The 27,843-nt window shown below is 36.1% G+C and overlaps 5 protein-coding genes across 7 annotated transcripts; 3 read left to right on the forward strand and 2 right to left on the reverse strand.

Annotated features, from left to right (window-relative positions):
- The first annotated feature begins 1,030 nt into the window (after window positions 1-1,030).
- LOC140960454 (uncharacterized) lies at window positions 1,031-2,525 on the forward strand. The gene is made up of 2 exons (XM_073418732.1): window positions 1,031-1,367; window positions 1,427-2,525. The coding sequence occupies exons 1-2, from the start codon at window positions 1,287-1,289 to the stop codon at window positions 2,363-2,365; spliced, it is 1,020 nt and encodes a 339-aa protein (XP_073274833.1). The 5' UTR covers window positions 1,031-1,286; the 3' UTR covers window positions 2,366-2,525.
- Window positions 2,526-4,753: 2,228 nt separating this feature from the next.
- Window positions 4,754-7,281, reverse strand: LOC140959559 (putative glycerol-3-phosphate transporter 5). 2 transcript variants are annotated; one of them, XM_073417464.1, is made up of 3 exons: window positions 6,199-7,281; window positions 5,374-5,658; window positions 4,754-5,295 (listed from the first exon to the last, which is right to left on the reverse strand). In XM_073417464.1, the coding sequence occupies exons 1-3, from the start codon at window positions 7,178-7,180 to the stop codon at window positions 5,114-5,116; spliced, it is 1,449 nt and encodes a 482-aa protein (XP_073273565.1). In that variant the 5' UTR covers window positions 7,181-7,281; the 3' UTR covers window positions 4,754-5,113. The 2 variants fall into 2 exon arrangements, with proteins under 2 accessions (XP_073273565.1, XP_073273563.1); XM_073417462.1 differs by having other exon boundaries at window positions 4,754-5,658; window positions 6,199-7,279.
- A 2,224-nt stretch (window positions 7,282-9,505) lies between these two features.
- On the forward strand, window positions 9,506-13,610 carry LOC140960245 (uncharacterized). Its single transcript, XM_073418439.1, has 7 exons — window positions 9,506-9,851; window positions 10,672-11,459; window positions 11,546-11,642; window positions 11,960-12,130; window positions 12,421-12,563; window positions 13,140-13,250; window positions 13,328-13,610. The coding sequence occupies exons 1-7, from the start codon at window positions 9,711-9,713 to the stop codon at window positions 13,389-13,391; spliced, it is 1,515 nt and encodes a 504-aa protein (XP_073274540.1). The 5' UTR covers window positions 9,506-9,710; the 3' UTR covers window positions 13,392-13,610.
- Window positions 13,611-14,937: 1,327 nt separating this feature from the next.
- On the forward strand, window positions 14,938-22,511 carry LOC140959991 (uncharacterized). 2 transcript variants are annotated; one of them, XM_073418085.1, is made up of 10 exons: window positions 14,939-15,183; window positions 15,624-18,080; window positions 18,159-18,358; window positions 18,453-18,524; window positions 18,653-18,805; window positions 18,904-19,067; window positions 19,346-19,493; window positions 21,673-21,795; window positions 22,026-22,113; window positions 22,198-22,511. In XM_073418085.1, the coding sequence occupies exons 2-10, from the start codon at window positions 15,950-15,952 to the stop codon at window positions 22,404-22,406; spliced, it is 3,288 nt and encodes a 1,095-aa protein (XP_073274186.1). In that variant the 5' UTR covers window positions 14,939-15,183; window positions 15,624-15,949; the 3' UTR covers window positions 22,407-22,511. The 2 variants fall into 2 exon arrangements, with proteins under 2 accessions (XP_073274185.1, XP_073274186.1); XM_073418084.1 differs by having other exon boundaries at window positions 14,938-18,080.
- A 341-nt stretch (window positions 22,512-22,852) lies between these two features.
- On the reverse strand, window positions 22,853-24,446 carry LOC140959992 (peptidyl-prolyl cis-trans isomerase CYP28, chloroplastic-like). The gene is made up of 2 exons (XM_073418086.1): window positions 23,755-24,446; window positions 22,853-23,225 (listed from the first exon to the last, which is right to left on the reverse strand). The coding sequence occupies exons 1-2, from the start codon at window positions 24,404-24,406 to the stop codon at window positions 23,017-23,019; spliced, it is 861 nt and encodes a 286-aa protein (XP_073274187.1). The 5' UTR covers window positions 24,407-24,446; the 3' UTR covers window positions 22,853-23,016.
- Between the last annotated feature and the right edge of the window lie 3,397 nt (window positions 24,447-27,843).

Consider the following 27,843-nt stretch of genomic DNA (forward strand, 5'->3'; position numbering starts at 1 on the left):
GAGGTAGTGCTCAACCTTCTTCTAAATATATATTTGTTTATCATAATCTTTAAAATTTAAAAATATGATTTCTAGAAAAACTAACATCATTGCCATATAATAAGCATTATAATATATATTTCGGATGAATATCCTAATTAAACAAATCCACAAAACACTTACTTATCTAAAAAACAAATCCACCAAGTCATATTTAAGTAAATTCTTCTTCATTTACCTATGTATAAAACTGACCAATTCATATTAATTAATGACAAATAGATCTAAAAGTCACATAATAATAAATTTATTAGAATTCATGTATGGATGTTAATTAAATCTAATAATGAAATGGATAGCTTGAATAAAAAAATATTTTATTTAGTCGTGTTATTCAATTTTTTTGAACATGTCTAGAAACATAATGTATGTTTTAGAACTAAAATTATTTTGCTAATCATATCCACTGAATATTTTGAGACGAGAAATAATAAACTCGTTACATCAGTTCGGGCTATTTCACGGGTTATTTGACTTGTGACGTGGCCATTTTAAATTAATGCATTACTTTTGATATGTTATATATATATATATATCCATCATGGACACTTATGCGAACATTGATAAACTGACACTCATCTATTGAATGAAATGAAATATATCATATATACCACGTTCAAAATAAACCGTGAAAAATAATTAAATTAACAAATTGAGTCTGAGCAAAGTTTATTTAATTAATGAATATAGCTAGCTCTACCTAGGATACAAATTTGTTTAATTTGAGTGAGAAATGATATAAGCCCTGATTGTACAGCCGATGCATACACCAACATATTTATGTATCGGACCACTTTGAATTTTCGATCACGACTCAATTTCGGAAAAATTCATTTACAACAACTCCTATAACATTTCATGTTATATTAACTATCGATTTTATAATTTAACTTATTTTGAAGACTACAATAAAAACCCAACATTCTATATCTTAAATTTGACCATCAAACTGTGGCTGCTGTGATGAACTAGGGAGGAAGCGAACAACTAACCCAACCAATAATTGTAGAATGTCATTGGTATTTTGTCTCTTCAAATATAAATTCTATTACTTTCTTTAATTAAAAAGGGTTGGGATATTCTCCATATTCCCACAGGTAACAATATCTGAATGCGATTTTGTTGGTAACATCTTTCCCAAATTTCCTCGTGGAAAATCTTGATGGATGACATGAACTCTGAAGAAGAAACACTGGAAATCTATCAGCGTTTGTACAGAATTTTGGAAGCCCTCAACAAGGTTACGCATGAGTTGGAAGCAAGCCAAGATTTGGCCGTCGATAAAGCCTTGCTGGAGCTCCAATCGGCTTCTACCTCCATTATTTCCGGTAACCCACATCTATTTACAATATCTCAGCACCTCTCCCAACTAACTGATTTAGTTCAGGAGCACAACAGCTCCAAACCATCAAATCACGGTATCAGATCTTTCATAGCTAGTCGTCACAGATCGCAAGAGTTTTCGAGACACTCGGCGGCCATCAAATCGGAAGTTGAGACTTGTATTGATCGCGAAGTTGTGTCCAGTTCGAAAAAAACTCTGTCGGAGTTGCGTTCTTTCGAAGATGTTTCGTCTCTGTCTGTGATTGACGAGGACAAATTGTGTGATAAAATGTCTATCTTGGAAGAGAGGATATCTCGTGGTTTTGACATAAATTTGCAGGACTTGCTTTTGAGATCAGGGATTTTTTCGGAGCTCGTATGGCTGTTGTGCAGTCCAAATTTCTCGAAAATGGTTCGCGAAAAGGCGGCGAGTTCCTTGCAAAGCTTGGTGCTTTTCAATAAAGATGTGTTCGTGGGATCAGTATTGGTCGGTGGAAGCGTGAAAGCTTTAGTTTCAATGGATTCTTTATGTTCTTTACAAGTCCTGTCGTCGCTGATTAAGGCAATTAAAAGCCCTTTGGTGGATGAAATTGAGTCATGCGGCGGAATCTTGAAGATTGTAGGCTATCTATCATCTGAAGATATGGAAATGAGAATCATGGCTTTGGATTGCATAATGGAAATCGGTTATTTTGGTCGGAAGGAGGCGGTGGAAGTTATGTTGAAAGCCGGGTTGATAAAGAGGCTGGTGGAACTACAGCGGAGTGCTGTGACTGCTGATGGGTCTGAGACAAAGTTGGAGAGGAGGCGGCACCATCAGCATCAGCCATTTGCAAGCTGTGTGGCACGATTTGCGGTGCAGTTGGAGGTCGGAGAAGGATTAAGGCAGCGGGAGAAACGGGCCTTCAAGCTGCAAATATTGGACAAAGTTAGGGAGTGTTGTGTCTCCGATGCCGAATCTGCCACCATTGTGGCTGAGGTACTGTGGGGATCTACTCCTTGAGAATGTGCAAACTGGGAAATGATTAGTACTCGTGGCAATATGTTTTTCTCGATTTATTCTTGTAAATACTTTGATGGTGTGATGATAATATACACATATTGTAGAATGCTCTTTCCTTGTAAATGGAATCACTATTAAATGATATTGAAGTTGAAGCTGAGATGGATTCAGGATCTGGCGCTGGATTTCTTCTATATCCTGTCACAGTCTATTTTACCTTGTTTGCTAGTCCTTCATTTCCAATTAACACAACAATCGGGTTCAGCTATTGGAGCAGGGGCAGCCTGTTCTGCCTCTGCCTCAGTCTCATCTAGTTATTCGAGTTGTTTGTTGCAAAAAAAAAAAAAAATTAGTGAATGTTAAAAGAGTTTTATTTGAATTTTGAATGCAATTTTAATGATAATGTGGACCGATGTCATTTCCGAGATACGTATATTAGTCCAAAAATAATATAAATACGATATACCTCATGTATCATTAATGTTCGTGCTGAACAACGGATATTTTTAGAATATTCCTTATTTATTTTTTATGAAATATTTTTAGAATATTCCTTATGATTTTTTTAATTTACAACATTTTTTTATTTAATTAAAATTGCGAATATATATTTCGTATCAATAAGTTTTTTTATTTCATTAAACATCTATTTATAAATTTGTCAATTTATTGATTTATTATTTTTAGGTGTAACTTGTTCAATAATTTTTATCAACTAATAATTCTTATAAAATAAGTTATTTCAAGTTATAATATAAACTAACATTATTTTAAAATAATTATGATAGCTTATATTAATGATTTAGGCGTGAACGGAGCAAAACTCCGGCGCTATTTTGGCAGCGCAACCGGAGAGGCATCAGGCCACACAACTTGCAATTTGCAAACAACCCAAAAAAAAAACCCACACCTTATTTTAAATTCTTCTACAGTATTAAGGCTTAATAAAAATGTAGCTAATCAATCTTTATTGTCTTGTTTTATAGCGATGATGCTTTCTGCACGGCCGCCGCCGCGGGGAGATCCAACTCGTGCGGCGCAAAAATTCTTTAAAGTGAAAGGAAAGTTGGTGTTCAACTTCGCGGACAACTGGGGCAAACAACTTCCATGAATCCGCAGAACCGCATTGCAACATCGAGGTCCGAGTAGTTTTGGCTTCAAGCACAGAAAGGATGAAATGATTTCATTAAGGCATCCCGGCACTGCCAAGATTGTGTCGAGGCATTGATGAATATGTGGCAGCGATAGCCCAACTCTAGCAGCGACGCCCACTGAGCCCCGCACCTCACCGCCAGCACCAGTAATGCCGACCGTGCCCTGCACGCCTAAGTCGCCGACTAAATTTGCATGGCTGGGTGCAGTTAACAGAAGCGAAATCCCTGCAAAAATAACGACGATTAAGCAACGTTGGATATACATTTTGCTTTTGTTCTGCAACCAAAGATAACCAAAGATGAGATTCAATGCATGTGTGTGTAAAGATTTGCTACTTATAGGGGTTGGGGCGCATAAATTAATTAATTCTTGAAACCGAACAGGTTTAGTTTCCATTTTTAATTGCTTTTGGAGCGTTATGTTTCTTGAATTTTATCAGAGTAATCCATAAATTGCGTCAAAGGATAGAAATGAATGCTCCTTGAAACTTGAAAGGAGGATTTGAGTTTAAGCTTTGCAATTATGAAACTTAATTAATTGCGTGTATAATAAATTGGTATTAGATGTTTTTCAAACACTAGAACTGTTCTTGTTGCTACGTACGTTAACCAAGTAATCTTCACATGTTTCATAAACAAAAACTAAAATTTGTGCTGTATACTCGATACTACTGATATAAATCTCGACAAACATATTTCCGTATTTCTAAAATTAATGAATCAGTTGATCTACAACACCCCCATACTAGACTACTTATATTGGTGAGTATAGTTAATAGTGTTATATATATATATATATATATAGACTCCAACAAAAACTAGGATATTAATTTTTTATAGCACTTGATTGATCAAACGCCAGGCCAAAAACTTCCTTCAGCTCCACAGAGGTGATCAACTGTTGATTTATAATTATATATTTCCTCAGAAGCTGGATACATCTACTCCATTATTGTTTGGTGTCAAGTGCAATAACATTGTGATTTGCTGTTCTTACATTGTTTCGCGTATTAGATTATAGTTGAAATTTTAAGTACATTAAAATTGAACATGATAAACTTGAAATCCATGTTTTGAAAATCAGCCTATCCCTTCGAGTTGATTTATATGTAAGATTTAAAATCAAAAACCATCAAATTCTTGATATATATATGCACATAAATGTCTATTTATGTGTGGATGTACTTGTGTGTGTGCGCTCGTGCTCTAAAGCTTAGAACAAGATATTCAAATCTTGCAAGAAATATACACTGCATATTATGAATCATAGTACACAACATTTAAATGTAACACACAACTCTTTGATCTAAATTTTACATGCCATAGAATGAAATGTGAATTTTTGTCTAAATAGATGAATGCTTGCATGAAGACCATTTCCGAGTGCTGCGCATAATACAGAGACATGAAAAATCTTCTATAGACAAGAACCAGTATGTATTGTTGCTTGGTCGTGTCTATAAATATATATATATATATGATCTTACAAAATCTTCAGTATGACTGCTTCAAAATCTTACAGCAATTAACGTATATTCCTGTGTCGTGGAACCGAAAGCGTGAGCATGTAGAAGACGTGTGATGAGCTCTGTGATCAATGTGCAATTATGCTCGACCAAAGCCATTTGCCCTCATTCAGCTTCCCCTTAATTTCACTTTTCACAACATGGATTAACAGAACCACGGCAATGGATATTGAAACGATAAGCATAAAAAATACACTGTTCCATCCTCGAGTTGAGATATATCCGGCTAGAAGAGGTCCAAGGGCACCACCTACAGAGCCAGTGCCATCTATAATTGCTGTGACAGTGGCTAAAGCACGAGAATTACCTTTAATTAAGCTCTGCGTACCAAGATCAGTAGCAACTGCTGTTGTTATTAAGGAGTATGGTCCGTTTACTAGTAAACCAGAAGCAAACATTAATATGGCGTTGGTGAAAATTGATATGCTTCCATAAAGACGGTAGAAAATAAGAGCTGGAATAGAGAGAATTAAAAATACAACTGACGTAATGGCACGAGCCTCAATTAGGTCGGAGATCAAACCAGCAGAAATTCCCCCAAAGACTCCCCCGATATCAAAGACAACGGAAAGAATTCCAGCAGTTTTATGGGACAGATGCACTCCATCAACAGCTGCAAGTTTCCAAGAACAGTAAAGAAGTTATAAGGCGCATGCACCACTTATCACCGAATAACGGAGTTCAGCAATTTTAGGCAGGCGTGGACCATACAGTATACAAAAATCAGCCACATATCCAAAATCTTCAGAAAGATACCATGGAGACTACCAAGCACGTCCTTCAATCTAAATAAACTCCAAGTTTCCATACACGGGAGAAGATCTAGCCACTGTAATGAATCTAAAAATATGTTGAAAAATCTCCCAACCATTTTCATAGATCCGGATCCTACGAAACAGGTCCTTTTGTCTTAAACAACTATCACACATCCTCTAGCTTCCCGATTGGAAGCATATTGTCAGAAGAAGAAAAAACCTTTCGAACTCGCAGCCAACTAAAAATCCATACCACTGTCAAAATGCATCACTATAACAGTCTTACAAAGCAAGTTCATGTTTACCATGAAATGAAAAGCTCAAACACAGAGAAACATTTTAATAACTCAACATTCAAATGCAAAATCTGTGATCAAAACATAAGAAAACACAACTACCTGTGTGTCTTATGTAAAAGGGCAACCAATACAGAAATGTGTATGCAACGAGCTTGGAGAAGAACAAGCAGAATGCATAGGACCCCACGTGTGGCAGCCTCCATGCCTCCAAGAAACCTATTGCGACTGCACCCTCGTCCTCAGAATCCACTACTCCCTCATCTATCTCAACTTTCTCCGGCTCGACCAAGGACATTCCTTCAACACTCATCTCAACCTCCTCCCTCGATAACACGAACCCCATAATTTCAGGATTGACAACAAGGAACAAATACACAAAAATCGCCACCAAGATAATAAAAATCCCTGGCAGAACGAAAGACCACCCCCATCCGTACCCCAAAACAGAGGAAGCCACTAGAGAACCGATAATGTTACCAACGGACATATGCGAGTTCCATACCCCCATTATCAATCCTCTTTTTGCCTTACAAAACCAATTACCTACCACCGACACTACGCAAGGCCAACCGACAGATTGAAATAACCCACAAACAACCTGTATAAACAGAAACGCACCAAACGAATGCAAATGAATGAAGTACCCCAACCCAAATATTATAACAAAAATGCCACTTCCCACCATGCCAACAGTCAAGAAAATTCTCAAGTCAATCGAATCACCAATATGCCCCGAAAAATACATGCCAATAGCATAAGCTAATAGGAACACGAGATCAAGCTCCCCAAGACGGTGAGGCCCACGCGGACCATCGAATGGGGCCCATCCAGTTTGATTACGAAGTGGATCTTGGCCAGAATTGAACGCCGCGGTGGCATTAGCTGCCAGAGTTTCATGTGTAAGAATGGATTTAACAATGCTGGGGGGTTTACGGGAGGCATGGAAGGCGGCGTAGGCGATGAAAGTGAGGAGAAGAACAAAAAATTGGTGGAATTTAAGGGTCTTTTGCGGGGACGCGAGACTGGGGAAATAGCTGAGCCCCGGTGGTGGAGCTAGGGCTAGGGTTTTCAGGTGCATCATCAAATCAGAAATCAATTAATATATGCGTCGTCGTTAGGACAGAGGCATATGTGTCCAATCAAAGATTTAGGAGATGAGAATATCGGATAGGTTTGCAAATATGTGAAAGATTATGATTTTAAACAAGGTTAAACATTTATTGCAGTGTGCGAATCAAAAAATAGTACATACTTTTCTTAAGTAGTTTCGGAACAATACATAAATATAAATATATAATCTGATAAAATATACATGAAATATATTATAATTGATTGTTTTTGTGATATAAATGTACCAAAATAATTACTATATTAACCACCATCGTTGTAAGAGATATAAATAATAAATACTACTTGATCACTTATGATCGATAGAACACAAGACAAAAAGTAAAAATTGATTCATCTCATTGCCGTTAAATTTAGTTTGGAAATAACAAACATACTAAAAAATACATAAGTACACCAAAAAAATATATTATATTTGATGATGACCGGGTGAATTGGGTCTGGGTGCGGTGGACAATCATACCAGGTCGGGTTGCTTTTCGTCCTGATATATTGGATTTTAGATGAAAAGTGATTGGGCTCGAGTATGTCTGCATACTTTAAGAGAACGGAGAAGTTGGTGTGGCATCAGAATATTCTCAGATGTGGTCACTCCGACACTCAAGTTCGTTAAATGATTTTTGTCAATAAAATATATAGAGGGTTTACGCATTTATTGCAAGGTTATCTGAACGAATGAATTGTCAAGCAAACTTGGTATTTACCGGAGATAAGTCAGTGATTACTTTGTTTTCAATACCCAACTGCTACTTATGACGAGATGGTCGTCGGTGCTCTATTCACTGTCACTGACAAGTCTGACAACTCATATTTGCTTCAGCATAGTCACATCACCCCTATGTATACCGAAAGACTTCATAATGATGATTAACTCACGGTGCCTCATACCTATGATATTGGAGATGACACATGTGCACATATGCTTGAGTAAATAACTGTGATGTGGACCACCTTCTCTTAGTTACTTGAGCTCTTACTATCCAAGTTCTCACTATCCGGCCCTTTCCTACAAGCATGGCTCCCTTCGACTTTCTTGGCTTCATAACTATCTAGAGGCCGGATCAAAGATAACCTAAATATATTATTCAGGGTATCAATATTGATAATAAATCAATAAATATTTAAAATAATTACATAAATAATATCAGTCTAGCTATTTAAGAAGCGAAATTATTTATCAAATTTGTATAATCCAATTGTTATGATTATTTTTTTTCTCACTCGACAATTATACCTTCAAATTTTTATTTGTTTAAATAATGTAAATTAAGAGACTTAAAATATAAAGTCCACACATAAGCATGAAAAACCAATTTAAAAAAAATTAATGTAAATGGTTTAATATACAAAAATAAATAAATGCATCGCGAACAACAATAAAGAATAAAATTAATTACAAAAATTGAATAGATAAATATTGGAAAGTACGTGACTGTCAATCAATATTTCTTTTTTATAAAACCAAATAAATTAATGAATGAATTTTTGAACATTTTCAGGGAAACAAAATGTATAATCATATTTAAAAGGAATTTTATTTTAAAAAAATAAAATATTAAAGCACGTGTGTTTCTAAAAAAATTAAGAACAAAGTAGTATTTTTTTTTAAAAAAAATAAATAAAATTTATAATTTTTATAAATTGAAATGATAAGAGAAAAAATAAAATGTAAATAAAATATGATATATATATATATAGTAGGATGATTATAGGGTGGAGAATCATAGAAGCTTTACCACTATATAAATTTAGTTAATAAAGAAAGTTTAATTTTAATAAATAATAAAGATATACTAAAATCTAAATATTTTACTATATAACAAAATCACAATTAGCCTGTCTCTTCTCAATTTAGACTAAGTTTCGAAAATATCAAAGTAAGATGTTATAAAGTAAATATCTACCTCGTTGAAAAATTAAGTTGGAAATTTTTTTTATATTTTTTTGTAAAAAAATGTTGCCGTCAAATGAAATAATAAAAAGAAATCTACAAAATTTCGTCATATATATATATATATATATATATATATGTTTGATTAATTACCATTTTAATTTTATTTGTTATCAAATTAATTTTAGTAATATATTTCCGATTTTTAACAATTTTATTAAATTTTTTTTATCTAGAACGATGACGTAATATGACAAATTAGCACTATTTTATTATATCAAAAAAATTTGATAATATAAAAAAAAAAATCAAAATAACACGAAAACAAATATGTTTAATTAAAAATAATTTTATCGATAGTAAATAAAGGACCACCTAAAAATGGAACTTTTTCCTGAGAAATCATTCTCTGTAATGACCTCACACCTCTCAGCCGTGTCTTCTCACGCAGGCGCTGGCCCTCCATTGTTGTTGTCACCTTCCTCACCAATACAAGGAGAACTCCACAATTTTTGCTTATAAATTCAATTTAATATACAGATAATTTGATGTTCTATGTGGGTTGAGAGAGGGGGAAAGAGAAGAATTTCAGATGGGGTTAGGCAACAGCGGAATGCGCTCGAGCCAGTCTCCTCGAGCAGGGCCGCACAAATTAAGACGACGTTTCTTGAAACGCGGCCTCTCTTCTCTCATCATCTGCGGCGCATCCTCCTCTTCTGGCTCGCCGGACGAGGTATGTGGTTTATTCTTACATTACATTTCTGATGTTTCATTTTTGTCTTGGGGTTGTCTGCGACCTTTTTTCGTTGTTTACCCCCTTCACTATATGATTTTTGTGCTTCTTGATGGGCTCGACACGAAATTGTCCATTTTTCGATTGATTTATGTATCACGAGGAGATGGTTTGAGGAATATTCTGTCGCAGAATTTTCTTTTGCGAATGTTTAGTTACAAATTTGTCTATAGAGGAATTCGCTGTCAATAGGGAATCACCTCAAAATTTCATACCTATATCTATTTTTTTGGGTTTGCCGAAACAAAGTTCTGATTTATCCTCAAAGAGATCAAGATAATTAGACAATGACAAGGCAGGGACGAGAGGTTTATGATTTTTAAACTTGATTTTTATATATAAAAACATTAGTCTACCGTTGGTGGAAATAATTGCAACGGCCCCTTAACCCATTCTTCTAGAATGATTGCGCTATATGGACTGTTAAACAGAGCCTTGACTGTTTTTTTGCCTCTGACTTTTGATTATAGTTAATTAATGTTGCAAAAGAAAATCTTTGGAGATCTACTTGGCTTTCAAAAGATATTACTTACCATGTAGCTTGTCCGTTTATAATATATATAACAATGTAACTGGAGAATAACACTATTGCGGGGGGAGAACTTAAATTTTTGGGTGATGTTACTGATGACATAGTCAGATGATCTGTACTATCCCTGCATTCTTCTGCTATATGCGTTCAGGATGGGTTGATCTAATCTGTTTTATCTTGCTACTCATTGTTCATGCTCATATAAGTGTCAGTCATTTGTTTCTGCAGTTGGAAGATTATCCAGCTGAATCGCTGGTGAATTCTTCTGGGCAAGGTATTCAAGAAAAGTTCAGTGCCCAGAGTAAGGGTTCTAATATTTCCCGAGGCATTAGAACTTGTCTAATGAGTATAAAAAATGAAAATAGGGTCTCATCTGTAAACCGCAAAGATGCTACCGAGAATCCTACTCTCAGAGCAAATGCAAATAACGTTGAGCGTCGTGATAAAGGGAAATACTTGTCTGAAAGCAAGGAATCAGTTCCATATGATCCACTCGTTATTAACTCTAGAGGTAATGAATTTACAAGTACTTCCTCTGTAGATCAACCGTGTCCGAATTGTGTTACTGAAAAAGAGAAAGCCTCCATGATTGCTTTTAAGGGAATAAATAGCAGCATGAATGGAGATTCTTCTCAAGTCAGTGAAAGGCTCAGCTATTCGAGTAGTCTGCCATCTGGTGGTCACGAAGAATTTATGTTGGATGAAGCGTTGGTTCAAAATAATGTCCATGAAACTGATTTTTCTAGTTCTGAGTTTGGTTCTTCTTCAGTTGTTTCTGATTCACCCATTGACTTCCAATTTCTGAGAAATAGTACTATAGATGAGAGAGTACCTTCAGATTTAGGATTTCTAGTGTCAGAAAGAGAACAAAACCAGCAAGATGAGAGCCTTCTGCATGTTGACATTGTGAGTACATCCTCAAACATGTCATCTAGAAGTTCCGAGATAAGCAGTCAAGAAGCAAGAAGGAATAGTAGAAGATTATTTTGGGATGCTTTTACTAGACGCAATTCTAGGTGAGAGAGAGATCAAAGAGCCTTCCTTTTTTCACCTAAATATTTTCATGGTATCACTCTCATGTCAGACATCTCCTTGATTTCAGTGGCGACTTCTTTAGCGACGAACTTGGAGGAGATTTCAGATCAAGCAGGAATACAACTCGAGGTGGTAACGAACAGCAATGGCATTCAAGATCTGAGGTAGTATATTTTCCTTTCATTTATTGGAGGGATGTCATCACAGTTAGAGATAGTTTGTTGGTGCATTCTCTTCCTCAGCTTCACCTAAATATCATAATCTGTGTCTTTTGTCGATGTTTGTTGAAATCAGGCTGTCCTCCTTTTAATTTTTTTATCTCGCTACACCTCATAAAACATAGTGATAATATGTTCTCTTGTTCTGCTTATTTCTCTTCTGTAGGTATGACTCTGTTTTGATTGGATGTGTTACTGCTTTCTAACTTTGTCTAATTAGTCATTCTGCTTATGGTCAGTCATTAACTATTTATCTTATGCAGCTCTGGAGTGGTAGTGTTGATTCAATCAATCATAGAATGGCAGTCTGTCCCAGAGGGATACATGCTGATGGCTCATGCTCATGCCACCCAGGTTTTTCAGCTGAAGAATCTGGTTCTAGTGCTCGTTCTGGTATTTCTCGAATTGTCATGCTGGCTGAAGCATTGTTTGAGGTATACCTCTTTATTAGTGAGTTTTAATCAGTCATATTCGATGTGTTATATATCCTGGATTTTTGTAAAATCCATTGATTCGTGCATTTTGAAGACAGCAAAGACTAATTTTTACTTTCTTTTCGGCCTTGAGATGAGAAAAATATTTAGGATTTGATGGTTAAGTTGATAGCATGAACTTTTTTTGCACTGTTTAACTTTCCTCCTGGCCCTTTATGCTACACACGAATTAATTTTTTCTATGCAGCTCTTACTTAATTTGTTTGTTTTCTATTACCTTAAATATGCAGGTTCTTGATCAAATACATCAACAGCCCATGTCTCTTTCCTTGTCCATGGTCTCACTTCCGGCTCCAGAATCGGTCGTCGACTCTTTCCCTGTGAAGACTCAAGGAAAGTCAGTGAGATCTCAATCTGAAGATGATGTTACTCAGTATGTTTTCTTCTTCCTTTTTTATGCAGTGTGAAAAATTAGAAGATTTGGTGGGGGTGACTATTGTTCTTTCCCCTCTGTCAAAGGGGGTGGTCAAGATTTTTATTTGTGCGGATACCATGTGAAACGACACAAACGAAAAATTCTAGGAGACTACTAACCAAAGGAAAAGTTAAGTTAATTCATACCCGAGCCTGTTTCTCATGGAATGCAAGAGTTGCAATAGAGCCTACGAATTGTGGTTTGAAATTGTCCAACTAATGCTAAAAGATGCCCAAAAGTACGCTTGGGTTCCTCACCCGAAGCTTATAAGATACTTGAACTTTAATATCACATTTGATTTGGGAAGTGCATCTCAGTCATCAATAATGTAAAATGCTATGAACTCGTGGAAAGAATTATTATTTTGTTTAATATGTATAATACCTGAGATGATTGGTGTATAGAGTGATTTAGTCTGGAGGACCCATTCATTGAATGGGGCTATAGAAACAAACAACCTGGAATTTGAGTATTTAATAACGTTGTTTGGCCTTCGGTTTATCCTCTTTGTACGATGAAAGTATGTCAATGCAGGTGCTATATTTGCCTTGCCGAGTACGAGGAGGGAGACAAAATACGCGTTCTTCCATGCCAACACGAGTATCACATATCATGTGTAGATAAATGGCTTAAAGAGATTCATGGGTATGTGAACATTACTGCATTAATTTATAATGTCTCTAAGCTCACATTTAATTACCATTTCGATTCTGATTCTCCAGTGTGTGCCCGCTCTGTCGAGGAGATGTTCGCGAAGGTTTCACAGAGATCTCTGTTTCCAACTAAGGCGAGGCATTACTTCGTTTTCTTTTTATTAATGAATGATAATATACTCTGCTTTATTCCTCATCTATGGAACCATTGGGGGTGCTATTTGACAAGAGCAGCAAGGAAAGAGAAGAAATTAGTTTTTAACACTCGAAGATACTAAAAAAGTGATGGCTTCCTATCCTTTGCTTGAATTCTTGCTCTTTTATGTTACATATACCTAGAATTTTTTTTTTTTACTTTTTTTTCTGGAACGTCGTTAACGGAATATTTTGCTTCTGACACAACCGTGTTCCAGTTAAAACTGAAATTATCATTTTTTCGAAAAAAAAAAGCTTATTGTTTGATATATACCTTATACTAATTATTCTATGATTTATTATTAAATATGAGAGTCTTATGTCTTCTGGTATCACATATTTTAAGTACCAAAAATAACCACTTAAATGGTGAAAAAATACTGATATTAATTTAAATGTGAGGTGACCATTTGGAATACAGTGTCCAAAATTTTGAATTTGAAAATTAATATTATACTCATTCCATTTAATTTATTATTATTTTTCTTAAAAAATCGTGTAATATTTTATTGAAGTGATGACGTTCTCATTCACATTCACACATGCTTCCAAAATTCAGAATAAATATTTTCAGCTAATTAATTTGGACGAAAATGTGATTATGTATGCCATATGCCAACACATTGCTTTCAGGTGTGACAAGTGACCTGTCAACACTAACTTTTTAGTCTTGCATTTATTACTAATAATAATAATTTATATTTCTCAATTTTAATTTTTTTTTTAAAAAAAATCAATTACGTAGATTAACATTTATTGGATGTTAAGTTTTAGCCATACAATATATTTTTGTCCTGATTTTATTTTCCCCATAATGTCTAACTAATATCATAAAAAAATGTTTGTTATATACTTAAAAAAATGTTACATCATATACTGAGTTGATGAACTAGATGAATACGATGAATCAACGTTTACAATAGATTCACATAATATGATTTAGAGTAGGTTTCTTGTGAGACGGTCTTACGAATCTTTATTTGTGAGACGGATCAACCATACCGATATTCACAATAAAAAGTAATATTCTTAGTATAAAAAGTAATACTTTTTCATGGATGATCCAAATAAGAGATCTGTCTCACAAAATACGATCCGTGAGACCGTCTCACATAAAATTTTGTTTACGATTTATCCAACTGATGTGTTGTTTTCTCGAGCGTTTATCTATCTAGTACAAATTAGACGGATAACAACTATGTATGAATGTAATTAGTTATAATTGGTTACTCGATGGTCTATTAGTTAATTACAATGTATTAAACGATCATAAATGCAAATCCTGCTCAATACCAAATTCTTCTAGCGAAATAGATTTGTACATGCACCTCTCCACGTGGCCCTAACTCCTCCCACTCTCACACGCACACACTATTTTAAAAAAAATTAATAATAAAAAAGTTTAAACTTAATACCTAAGAAAATAAATAATAATAATGATAATATTGTTTTTTTTCTGAAATAAAAAAATATTTATTTCTCCTGCTCACCAAAATCTAGGCAATGAGCGGCACCTTCCCGAGGTTCTCTTCCAGCTATCCTCATTCAGAAGTTTATTTTCAGGGAAATACAACTGTATGCTATCTATACATACACACACTTGATTATATACAGGGAAACTGGTTGGTGTTAAACTCACCGAATCCAGGGCTGCATCTTCCTCCCTTAGGCGTTCCCTTGAAAAACGGTGCTTCGGTGTTTTCTCCATGTTTTGAATCCGTATTTTCTTGGTGGGTATTTTTTGTATTGATTTTGTGTCGAGTCTATTTGTGTTGGTTTTTGGTTTTTTTTTTCTCCTATTTGTTTCAGCTTACTGGGTGTGATATGGACTCTCAGACTGAATACGAGTACGAAAGATACCAAGTTTCATATTGCTTTTGTAGATTTTGTACAAGATTCAATCTTTTTTAACGGGATTGCTAGGAAATTCTAAAGTACATAGATTAAATTATGGCCTTCGATCAGAACTCAATACCCAAATCTTTACGCCCGCTAAATATAGTAAGAACTGTGGCTGAGGACCCGCGAATTGCGCTGGCTGTGACTTCATCGGGGAAGCCCATGGAAGGGTTTTACGCAAACCCATATACCGATTTAGAGGGTAGCCCCGGATCCAATCCTGCTGTTTATTATCCTGCAACAGTTCATGATGCTCAGTTTATAAATCTAGGTTTGAACAATGCGGTTCCTGGAGTAGCCAGGTGGGTCCAGAATGTCGTACCACCGCCATTTCAACCAGGTGTTGTGGGTCCCACAGTTAATTCAACAACAGGGTACACTTGTGCCCCTTCCGTGGGGACACGGGGCGTGGGCTCTGATCATGCTAGTGATGAGGGTGGTGATGATTCTGTCTCAGGGCGGAAGGTTAAGTTTTTATGCAGTTTCGGTGGGAAAATATTGCCTCGACCAAGTGACGGGACATTGAGATATGTTGGTGGACAAACTAGGATCATCAGTATTAGGAGAGGTGCAAGTTTCGGTGAATTTGTTCAGAAAATGATAGATATTTGTGGGCAGAGTGTGGTGATTAAGTACCAGTTACCGGATGAGGAACTCGATGCCCTAGTGTCTGTTTCGGGCCCTGACGATCTTGAGAACATGATGGATGAATATGAGAAGTTGATTGAGAGGTCTTCAGATGGGTCTTCTAAGTTGAGAATCTTTTTGTTTTCACCTTCTGAGATTGAGAGTCCTGTCCCCATACATATTGGGGATTTTCAGGATAGTGGACAGAACTATGTCGAGGCAGTGAATGGGATTATGGATCGACTTAGTGTTGCAGGTCAAATTGCCAGGAAGGAGAGCATTGAGAGTGCTGATTCTGCTCAGAATTCAGATTTGAGTGTTACTGAGGGTGCTGAGAGCTCTAGCCCCGCTCAGGGAGAGGCTCATGGTCTGCCATTCAACTGTGGATTTTCGCCCATGGGAAATCCTCGTGTGCCGCTAGAGACAAGTTCAAGAATGATGTATGCAGATCCTAATCCTGCACCACATATTGATCCTTCTGTAGGTCCATCTCCTGAACAAGAAGTAGACAGACATGTCCCTCTTACCGTCCCCCATTCAGTACAGGGAATGGCTTTTCCAGCTGCTCCTTACATGCAGACTTATCTTGATTCTCATCGGGAAACTTTAAACCCTGCTAGCCATGTGCAACTTCCTTCTCAAATGGGGTTCCCTTCACAGATCTTGCAAGCAGTGTCTCCTGTATACACCCAACAGTCGATCCCTACTGTAGCTCTACCTCAACAGTTTCCACCTTCTATACATATGACAACGAATCCTTCCATCATGAATCCTAGTTCTGTTCCTTCCCTGATTCAGCCTCGACAAGTTCGTGTGGAGCATTATCCTTCAGAACATGCGGTGTCTCATAGGGTTGTCCAACTTCCACCTGAACAAGGGCATAGCACACATCATGCTCAGGCTCCATCAGTATACAATTGGCATCAAATTCTACATCCTGAGCAAATAACCTTTTCAGAGGGTGGCCTACCTCCGCAACCAGTTTTAGTTTCTGACGTAATTCCTAGATTTGAAGACTGTTATATGTGTCAAAAAGCTTTGCCTCATGCTCATTCAGATACCATAGCTCAGGAGCAAAAAGAATTTCCGCTAAGCACCTTGACTGACTCAAGATCAGTATATCGTAGTCTGCATTTGGATGACCGTGGACACACAATAAATAGGCCTGCTGTAACTGGAGCCATTTCAGAAGGGTTCACGGAACAATTATCTGCTGGGGCACTGCCAAGAGTTGCAGGTAAGGAGGATCGTGAAAGTGGATATATTCAGACAGAGGGAAGTGGGGTTTCACGGAAGTTTGAGGAGCAGAATATGGATGAGAAAACTATTCATCAGAAGCCAGAAAATCCTGAACATTCTAAGGTGAAATTTCCCCTTGGCATGATGGCGACTAGTGCATTTCAATCTCCATTCGGTATGCTTGTAACTAATACTCCTCAACCAATGCAAGCTAATACTGTCCAGCCTCAACGCCAGGTTATACAGGGAACGACAATTAGCATGCCTTTAAATAATGATTTTGTTCCCGTTGGATGCATGCCATTGCAGACTTCAGATGATGTCTTTGGTGTATCCCCAGACCAATTTGCAAGTAAACTTGCAGGTGGAAATCCTAGAGATGATTCTCCTTCTTTGGCATTTGACCATCTGAGACAAATCGATGGGAGATTGGAAAATCTCCATATACGCCCTTCCGAAATTATAGTTGACAATGAGATAGTCAAATCTGTTGCTGAGTCTAGAGAGAAAGACATACTAGAGGCACAACAGAGGGACAGCACTTCATGGCTGCCATCAAGAAAGTCTGGTGATAAGGAAACTTTTACAGTCGAGGGAAATAGCACATCATCAATGTATCCATCTTCTAGGGTTGGAGAAATCCCAGACAACTCAGCATCATTATTTAGCAACCAGGATCCCTGGAACTTACGGCTTGATTCTCATTTCCCTCCTCCCAGGCCCAGTAAACTTATTAGGGAGAATGCAGGGCCTGGTAATTACTCGAATCCAGTGATAGAGACTCCAGTGGACAATGTAGTTGACCCACCCAGAGGAAATTTGAATCAAGATTTTAATCTAAATCATATATCGTCCAACAAAGGTGACAAATTATTCTCCTGTTACATTTTGGTTTGTTTGGGTCCCTTGTGTTGTTACTCATGAGCTTATCTTATTTCAGTTAAAGTTGATTCAGATGAATTAATAAAACAAGAACTTCAAGCTGTTGCTGAGGGTGTAGTTGCGTCTGTTCTTCACTCATCTGTCCCTTCAAATTCGGAACTATCACCAAATTCTTGGAGCGATTCTTCACCTATGACCCAGCAAAATGGTGAAATTCAACCACCAACTGTAGAAATGCAGCCCAGGGATAAATTTGAGGTTAGTGGTTGCCTCTTCTCTTTCTTGTATGAGCACCTGAATGTGTGAATTATGTGCTACTGGAATTATACGTTCCAACAATTTTATCATTCAGGAAATCAAGGCCAAATTGCCAGAAAAGATAAATTTAGGGTTCCCTACATCTGACAGCATGGGTCGCTTGCAGGTATCCTTCCGCTTTAAAATGATTTTCTTTTGTGATTCTTAAATAGTGTAGGGATGAAATCTTGCCATTCATCATCTGTTGTCTGTCTGACCTTTTCATTTTTTCCTCCTTTCTTTTCTTTATGCCAGATTATTAAAAATAGTGACCTGGAAGAGCTAAGAGAATTGGGCTCTGGTACCTTTGGTACCGTTTACCATGGAAAGTGGAGAGGTACGGATGTTGCAATCAAACGTATCAATGATAGATGTTTTGCTGGGAAGCCTTCAGAACAAGAACGCATGGTCAGTCATCACTGTGTTGATGATTTTAAACATCCAATCATTGCCCATTTTTCATATTTCTTGCTTTGATTTATGGCGGTCTTTTGTAAAATAATCAGAGAGATGACTTCTGGAATGAAGCAATCAAGCTGGCTGATTTGCACCATCCGAACGTGGTTGCTTTTTATGGGGTCGTGCTTGATGGTCCTGATGGTACAGTTGCAACTGTTACTGAATACATGGTGAATGGTTCATTGAGGAATGCCTTGCAGAAGAGTGAGAGGTAATAATTCATCAAATTACGTTGTAGTACCTAATTACTAGATTAGGACCTGCATTATGTATTCTTTCTTTTCCCATTGACTGCCTGGACTTGGTATCCATGCATTTTCTGAATCTTCTGTAGTTTTTTAATCCAAGTTATTACTCTCTCAAATCTTGATGCTGAGGTGTAAGCACGTATCTTGTTATCTGCAATAAATCACATGCGCTTGCCAAAATGTTCCTACTTTGGGTGTGCTACCTGACAATAAACTAAGACATAACCCTTTTTGTATTCAGAATTCTTGATAAACGCAAGCGTCTTTTGATTTCCATGGATGTGGCCTTTGGGATGGAATACTTGCATGCAAAGAATATCGTACATTTTGACTTGAAAAGTGACAATTTATTGGTTAATCTTCGGGATCCACATCGCCCAATATGCAAGGTATGTATCCGAAATTTGTATCCATCTTACCTATTTAGTTGCTTACACTTGTTAAAAAGGTTCTTATTCTTTCCCATCGCAATTTTAACTGTGTGATCTCTATCTCATAAATATTAATTTGTTGAAAACTTGATGGTTTGGTGTTGTGTATGCTAATTTGTATGTATGCATTCGTGTGCATGTGAAACTTAATTGGAGCTTTATACACGCATGCAAGGCTTCCATTAGCTTGTTATGATGTTTGGCCAAATGCTTGAGCACTTGTACAGTGAAATCAAATGGGAACTTAGTAGATAGCTACAAGTTCTGATTGAATCTTGGATTATGGAAGCTGTGTCATTGGGGAATCTGGTTCTGTTGATGTGCTTTCAAATTTAGTTCTGGATCGATGGCCACTCAACAAACGATGATGATGTTTATAATTCTTATTTTTATATTGACCATTGTGGCATTGGCTTCCAAAAAATTTATCAGAATGATAGCTGTGATACAGTAGCCTTTCTATTAGCTTATCGAGCCCCCAAATCAATCTGGAATGCATTGAACATAATTTCTGACCAGAAAGGGTAGACCTAGGAGAAGTTGATTCCTCCCATGAGTGGAATCAGCAAGACGGAGGAGAAATCTTGTGGTGCACCAATGAAAACCACGTGACCATGTGTGAAACATGAAGTTTCATTCTGGAAAATTTTGTTATTGTGTGATTGTAGTTTAAAGCTCACTAGTTAAGCGACTTTGCTTGTTTAAACTCACTACTTGACAGTGGTTTTAGTTTAGTTGTATTTGACTTTTTATGTCAATTGGCTCAAGAATCTTAATTGTACGTGAATGCAATAATGTAATGGTGGAGGGAGAAGAGATTTGGGAAGGAGAGTAGAGGGAGACTGGAAGTAGAAGAGAGAAAATATCAATTATATTGTTAGTCAAAATCTGTTTAATGTGATCAAGTAGACAATTTATGGGCCTATTATATTAATTAATAATAAAAACGAAAGTAGACAAATGACTGCTAATAAATGGCATTAAACAAAACATTTCACGTAATCACAGTCAATCAATTTTAAAACTTCCCCATCTGTTTATGTGTATGCCTAAGATGGGTTTATACGGTGCCGGATCTGAGATTTTTGAGGCCCGAGTCTAGCACAAAAAATGGTGCCCTTATTCATATATTTTTTCATCGACAAATATGATAGTCTAAATAATATAAATTCTAGAAATAGAAGATAGACAAAATATATTAATCAAAACAATATGTCATAAGCAAATACTAATAAAGTCAAGACCATCCAAACAAAATATGAAATTCATGTTTCGAACGTGCACAGTCATTTGACTAATATTGTTCGCCTCGTAGTATTGGAAGAGAAAATTTTGATTAAGTTAATCAATTCTCGACCAATTTTTTCTTGATCAATAACATAATCAAGTCATTTAGTATTTCTTGTAACATAGTCGATCATAGATGAGTTTCGAGCAACTTCAACTTGAAAAAAATACTTTCAGTAGATGCAAATTTTGATGGATTACAAAAATTATGTAGCCAAGTGTTAGACAGAGGAATCGAGCGATAACAAGTGTGATCGTCGTAGAATATATAATGGAGGTATTTCGGATTGATTATCGATTCATGCTGATTGTTTATAAGCGAGATTAAAAAATATAATAGATGGTGGGACTTTAAGTTTTCATCCTGGGTCACTGTCCATTAATAATTATTTATGTGATGAGCTCATGTGTTAACTATATTATACTAGTAAATTTTTTTAATCCGAGGCACTTGCCTCAAATTTTATACTACATGTTCGGACGTGAGTTTATAGTGTCCTTAGTTTAAGCTCTGCAGCACATAATTTGATAAATGAAAATGGAAGTCGGAGTTGTACTAATTTATTGATTATATCTAAAAAAGAATATGAGTTGCGAGAAGCTGGTTCAAAAGTAGTCCAAGTACATCATTCTGTACCCTGAAATTACCTTGATGTAATTTCTTTTATGTATCAGCAGACAGCTTGCAAATCTAAGTTCATCTTCTCCTAGCTAGATTTTTGCGTTCAAATTTGTTCTCAAACCTCTTTTAATATTCGTCCTCCATGCACCCTTCATGGTTAGACAAAAATTATGTTTGAATCCCATCACGTTGTCTGTTTTAGTCTTCATTTGTCTTGATCACTTGTAGGTTGGTGACCTGGGGCTGTCCAAGGTGAAATGTCAGACGCTAATTTCAGGTGGCGTGAGGGGAACACTTCCCTGGATGGCACCAGAACTTCTTAATGGCAGCAGCAGCCTTGTTTCCGAGAAGGTTTTTCTTTAATTCTTTTTAACTTCGAAGATCACTTTGCACTGTACTGAGAGATGTTTCCGTATAAAATGTTAAAGAGTATGATAACGGGGAAAAGGGCATTGCAAAAACGTCATTTCTAGATAATTAAATGTAAATATCATTATATTTTCAGTTGATAGGTCCTAAATCCGCTTCGATCATCAATATTTCTTTAAGTTGGATTTTTATTCTTAGGGCCTCATTTGCAGGTTGATGTGTTTTCATTTGGAATTGTGATGTGGGAACTTCTTACCAGAGAAGAACCATACGCAGATTTACACTATGGAGCAATCATCGGTACGACATTCGTACGTTAATTCTAATACCACTCTCTTTGTATGGAACAAATTCTGTTTCTTATATCCCTTCATGATATAATAGGCGGTATTGTGAGCAACACATTGCGTCCCCCTGTCCCTGAACCATGTGATCCAGATTGGAGAGATCTAATGGAGAGGTGCTGGTCATCTGAACCATCGGAGAGGCCAAATTTCACTGAGATTGCTAATGAATTAAGGGCCATTGCGGCTAAGCTCCCTCCTAAAGGACAACAGCAAGTTTTGTCTTCAAATTCTCAAGTCAAAAGCTGATACTAGGACGTATTGTCTGAATTGTATTGCGGAAACTTGATATGTAAGATGAATCCACACGTTTAGCTCCAAATACTGAGAAAAAAAGGAAGTTATAAATTCATATACTGATATTTGGATCTAAAAAATTTTCAACCAACCTAAAAGAAGTCTGATTTTTCAGTTCAACCACCTCACTTAATAACCCGGTAGAAAGGATTCCGGACACAACCAAATTGACATCACCGGTATTATATATTTTTTTAGCCAATGTAAGTTTGAAATCTTGTCTGGGTTCTTGGTTTAAATTAGATTTTGTTTTGTTGTGTTCGACTTTTATATGAAAGCTACTCTGGAGTAACACAATTATTTAAGGAAGCGCTATGGTAGCACGTTTTTTCATGACATGAAACAATTATAACGGGCCAAAATAACAATTTGTCAGCATCAAAATTTTTATCAATGTGTTGGCTCAAAGACAATTAGCTATTTTATATGGAACCCAGAAAGGGAATAACCGCAGTTGAATGTTACGACAATATGGGGAGTGACAAGTAAAAGGTGCATTTTTTTTGGAAGTTGTACGCCTTGTGCTTGAGAGGAACATTTACAAAATTGCTTCAGGAAAAACTCAGGGTAGAGTTGGGGACAGGATAGGTTTTGCAACTAAAAGTTCACCACAGTCACTGATGTACAATGTCTTAAGAGGTCTGTTCCAGATTGCACGAGCGGTTTTAGCTCTTTCGTCTCCTAGGAACTCCGCAAATTCGTTGTATTGGCGGATTCTTTCAGATGGTTTATATGTCGGAATGGAAGCCACAGCTGTGACCACATCAAGCCCTGTAAGATACAGCCTTAAGAGCAACATATAAACAGAGTCCAAACAGAAGTTTTGCACTATGTTTCAACGTAAAAACAGTTTATCAGCGAACTCATTACATGCATCATGAGAGGGCCATCAACATACTGACTACCAAGTATTCTCGGAAGATTTGAAATAGGCGATTGTATGCGCATCTAAATTGGAACTATTCGGAAGCGTAAATGTGGAGCAAGAAACATCATTTATTCATCCTCAAGTTCCAAAAAGACTTGAAATCAATCAGGACCAGAAGAATTCATGATTTTAGGGGCATGAAAAACAACAAGTATACCAAGAAAAGTGGCCAAATTCGTATTTATCTAGAAATTTTAAGCCTACAACCACCTAAATTCCTGCTAACTTTGCCTTGTCAAGAATTTAGTTCACTGGTTCAAAAATATAAAAATGAAACTTTCAGACCTGGATTCAAAATTCGCTAAAAAGTTTGAAGCACCAGAAAATTAGCTAAATAACAAAAATTAGAAGAAATATTAATACTGAACCCACCTTCAAGAACTGATCCAAAAACAATGTTGTTTCTATCAAGCCGAGGACACGGCCCAGGACCAGTAGTAATCAAGAATTCCACATTATGATAATTGGTATTCAGCTTCAAATCATCGTCATCATCATTCTCCGACAAGCACAATGAAACCACACCAGGCCGCGAGTGCTCCAACAAAAAAGCCTTAGAATCAACAGTCTCGGTATTTCTAACCAATTGACCAGGCGGCGTAACTTCCCCCTTATCCTTCCGCCCCTGCCGACCCGCCGCAAAGAATTCTCCGGGAAATATCTTATGAATCAAAGTGCCCTTGTAACTGGAGCCGGAGGAGCCAGTGCACATGGCTTTGAAATTGGAGACAGTGATTGGGAGGAGATTGCCATAGAGTCCGAGGACGAGGCGGCCGACGAGCTCCGAATCGGTACAGAGGGATAGGTCGTACTCGCCTAGCGTACGGTTCTGGAAGTAAGACGGACAGAGGCTGAGGTCCAGGAAGACCCTGTCGGTGATTGTGTCAGGGGTGGCGGCGGAGGAGGACAGTGAGGTGGAGAATGGGAGAGTGGTGGAGAGGTAGAGAAGAGAGCGGCGACTGAGCGGAAGCTTTTGGTGCTGGCGGAGTGGCGGGAGCGAGGTCGGCCAGTAGGCGCAGCGCATGGCTACAGCATCATACGGTGCTACACTCTGGTGGAATGATAATTTTTACGGATAATATGTTTTTGGATAGAAATAAAATCCACTAACATGTCACGTGGATAAAATTATTACATATATTTGCGGAGGAAAATCTAATTTCTATAATAATTGGCAACTTTGCAGTATGTATATTTATTTTAAAAATTATATCTTTTATGTTTTCAAAATTAAAAACAATTTTTTATAAAAAAAATATAAGAAAAGTTTGATCTTTTTTAATTAAAATTTGAAGTTTTCTTGAGTTGATGGAACACCTATGTTGTGTATGCATAGAGCGAGTGTAAAGGTTTGAATAAAGTTCAGAGGTCGAGCCAATATTTTAATACTATATGTAAAATTCATCAATATGGGATAAATCTGTAGCCTTGGGAGTGGTGTAAATACAGACAGACAGCTTTGATATAATTCAAAAGTTCACGTTTATTCTTTCTACAATACCAACCATTGTTCAATTCTCCCTATATTGAATGTGATGCTCTCCTCTTTATTTTTTAGGAGAAGGGAAAATTTTTGAGCTTCTACTGACAAAGTGCATTTGCACCATGGCTTCTTCATGATCGTAACACTCTTGTGATGAGAACAAGCTCTGGAATTTGCATCTTTTGATTTGTGCAATGCACAGCTGCAGTTTCTGTGATACGGCCTTCGCTCTTTCTCCATTTGGTGAACTGATACGCCTCCATGGAAGCATTGAAGCATTATATCATCTGCAATGGTGTTCATTTCTCCCTCACTTTTTATCTGTCAGGTGAGATGAGAAGATGGGTGAAAGATATGAACTTTCCTGAAAGTTATGCACCCATTTCACATATATTTATGGAATTCAAGAGGGCACAAGTCAATTTGTCTCCGCTTTAAAACTTCCAGATTTAGAATCAAAGGATATTTGTTGGTATGCATAATGCCGAAATGGTAGCTCGGCTTGGACAAATGATTTGACTGATTGAGCCTTGAATAGACGGATCCAACTAGGCAGGGGAATGATAATCTTTCGAAAAATCCATTCAATTCCCGAATTCCCGGCCTCGTCTTGTTTTCTATTTGCTTTGACTTCAGTCTGCCTTGCAACAGCACAAAACAACGAGGCTTTCGGTTTTCTGTTTAGTATTTAGAATGATTATTTGCATTATTTTGTTATTCTTGTGGGTGAAAAAAACAATGCAACCTGACAAAGGGGTCTTCACTTGATTCTTGACGCTTTGCAAAATGGAGGAAAACATAATTTATTTTCTGAGGGAGTTCTCTGTCTTAAACTTTTGATATTACTACCGAAGGGTTTTCTAGCTTGAGCTTTTAGTTTGTCCGAAATTACAGTTATTATTATTATTAATTTAATTCTTGGAAACTAGACTCTTTTCTTGAGATAAATGCCCTGAGATAATTGCGGTTGATGAGATGCTAGCACAAAAATAGTATATGACACTACATCTAACAATTTAATTTTAATTTGACTATGTGGGGTCTCACATGTCAAAAATCAATTTTGAACCCTTGGATTTTGCATGAGCGCGATCTCAACTTGTAATTGCATACATCAATTCTGTTAAATCCCGACATTTTTGACAATCCCTTATGCATTTTTTTGAGATATTTAACTCCTTGTGATTTCAAATCTTGAGTATACATCTTTTTTCCGTATTTGTACATCTTGCACGCTGGCTATTGATCAAGTTTTCAACGAGGCTAAATTTCTAAAATGACATCAATTACCAGTACATAGAAGCTATCGTCTTCTTTCACTTGACATATAATTCTTTGTAGACTTGAAAGCCTTTATCGAAGCACAATGACTTGTGGAAAAACAAAGGAATACCTGTCATAAGCAAGTCGTGAAACGAGGACAATTTCGACCTTAACTAATTTTATTTGACTAAATGAGAAGTTAGGGTGTATATCTTCAATATTTGAAATCACAAAGAATTATTAACTCTAATTTTTTCATTTGAAGTTTTCACCAAAGAGAACCTCTTTGAATCAAGTGTTGGGATAAGACTAGTTTAATATGAATATATTATATTCTTGAAATAATCGAAGGTTTTTTTTTAATTACAATAATCAAAGGTATTATATTTCCATTCGTGTGCGTCAGAACTTTGGCCTTTACCTCATTTGACTGATTATTATTCGCTTTTCTAAATATCACATAAATAATTGTAAATTATTTAATGCTGTTATTTTTAGATTAAAAAAATAAGGAATTGTTTTAGTAACTATAAATTTTATATTAACAATTTTTCAAAACATTTCTTTCACTTCTTGCATTTATTATAATACAAGAGAGTATTGTATTTATAGAATATAGAGATAGAGATATGATTAAAATTACTAAATTAAATAAATTTTATTTTAGTTACGACTATAATAATATCTATGTTTTTGAAATATATGTTTGAACACATAAAATATGGATATTATTCGTAAAGAAAAAGTAAAACACTGATTACAATTTAAGATACTTGAACTTAATTGGAAAAATAATTATGATATAAAAAATATTATAAGTAATATTTGATTATGGATGCCAATATTTCTATTTCTTATTAAAAATTTTAAATTAAACATTTAAAAAAAAAAACCTCTTCTTCCATCAAAATCTCAACGTCTTGTGCAATTATTAAAATATAATATTAAATTGTATAGAAGTTAAATTATGAAAATATTTTAGTACTTCCAAAAGAATTGAAATTTAAAATATGAAAAGTTTTTTTTCTTCAAATTTTTAAATTTAAGAAATTTTAATTACAAATAAAAATATTATATCCATAACCAAATAATGCTTATAATGTTTTATTATAATTTAATTACAATAAGTTAGTTTAGTTAAAAAATATATTAATAGCGGAAAAGTGTTTTTTTTTTTTTAATGGCGTGGGTTCTACATTTATTATATTAGTGTAGTTACAAATTTGATATCTTAAATTTTAACCAATATATATTTTAATCTATGATTTTTCTAATGCTTTCAAATTTGGCAAGAGGATGTAAATTTGACTGGTTGTTTAAAACATGTTTTGAGTTGTAATAATGGAAAAATTGAAGACATGCACAAATTCAAATGCATGCACCCGTAGTGCCGAAGAAGAGAAACCAGATTTCCATTCACAGACACAGTAAAAGGAATCAGTACTCCTGGAGTTATCTTTCATTTTTTTTTCTCCGGACAAGGGCCTACAAGAATCTATCTAAAAAGTGGGGAAAAAAGAAAATGAAAAAGAAAGAACGGAAAGATTAATCTAACCAGTTCTTAAGTTGGTCGCCAATGTAATCGAATCCTCACTTTTGCATTCCCTGCCCCTAACTGATGACTTATAACAAATATGAGAATACTGAGAAGAAGAGATAGGGGAAGCTGATACAGAAACAACACAATCTTTCCCCAATTTTCTTTTGGGGAATGA

The sequence above is a fragment of the Primulina huaijiensis genome, chromosome 15 (assembly GCF_012295235.1).
Source record: "Primulina huaijiensis isolate GDHJ02 chromosome 15, ASM1229523v2, whole genome shotgun sequence".
Classification (NCBI taxonomy): domain Eukaryota; kingdom Viridiplantae; phylum Streptophyta; class Magnoliopsida; order Lamiales; family Gesneriaceae; genus Primulina; species Primulina huaijiensis.

Excerpts from the sequence above, each read along its gene's own strand:
- LOC140960245 (XM_073418439.1), top strand. The coding sequence starts at position 9,711 with ATGGGGTTAGGCAACAGCGGAATGCGCTCGAGCCAGTCTCCTCGAGCA. Across the intron at positions 11,460-11,545 it reads TTTACTAGACGCAATTCTAG|TGGCGACTTCTTTAGCGACG; the intron begins GTGAGAGAGAGA and ends CCTTGATTTCAG. Across the intron at positions 13,251-13,327 it reads TGGCTTAAAGAGATTCATGG|TGTGTGCCCGCTCTGTCGAG; the intron begins GTATGTGAACAT and ends CTGATTCTCCAG.
- LOC140959559 (XM_073417462.1), bottom strand. The coding sequence starts at position 7,180 with ATGATGCACCTGAAAACCCTAGCCCTAGCTCCACCACCGGGGCTCAGC. Across the intron at positions 5,659-6,198 it reads CTTTTACATAAGACACACAG|CTGTTGATGGAGTGCATCTG; the intron begins GTAGTTGTGTTT and ends GGAAACTTGCAG.
- LOC140960454 (XM_073418732.1), top strand. The coding sequence starts at position 1,287 with ATGAGTTGGAAGCAAGCCAAGATTTGGCCGTCGATAAAGCCTTGCTGG. Across the intron at positions 1,368-1,426 it reads TTCTACCTCCATTATTTCCG|GAGCACAACAGCTCCAAACC; the intron begins GTAACCCACATC and ends GATTTAGTTCAG.
- LOC140959992 (XM_073418086.1), bottom strand. The coding sequence starts at position 24,406 with ATGCGCTGCGCCTACTGGCCGACCTCGCTCCCGCCACTCCGCCAGCAC. Across the intron at positions 23,226-23,754 it reads TTTTGGATCAGTTCTTGAAG|GGCTTGATGTGGTCACAGCT; the intron begins GTGGGTTCAGTA and ends TGTATCTTACAG.
- LOC140959991 (XM_073418084.1), top strand. The coding sequence starts at position 15,404 with ATGGCCTTCGATCAGAACTCAATACCCAAATCTTTACGCCCGCTAAAT. Across the intron at positions 18,081-18,158 it reads TCATATATCGTCCAACAAAG|TTAAAGTTGATTCAGATGAA; the intron begins GTGACAAATTAT and ends ATCTTATTTCAG. Across the intron at positions 21,796-22,025 it reads GCAGCCTTGTTTCCGAGAAG|GTTGATGTGTTTTCATTTGG; the intron begins GTTTTTCTTTAA and ends CCTCATTTGCAG.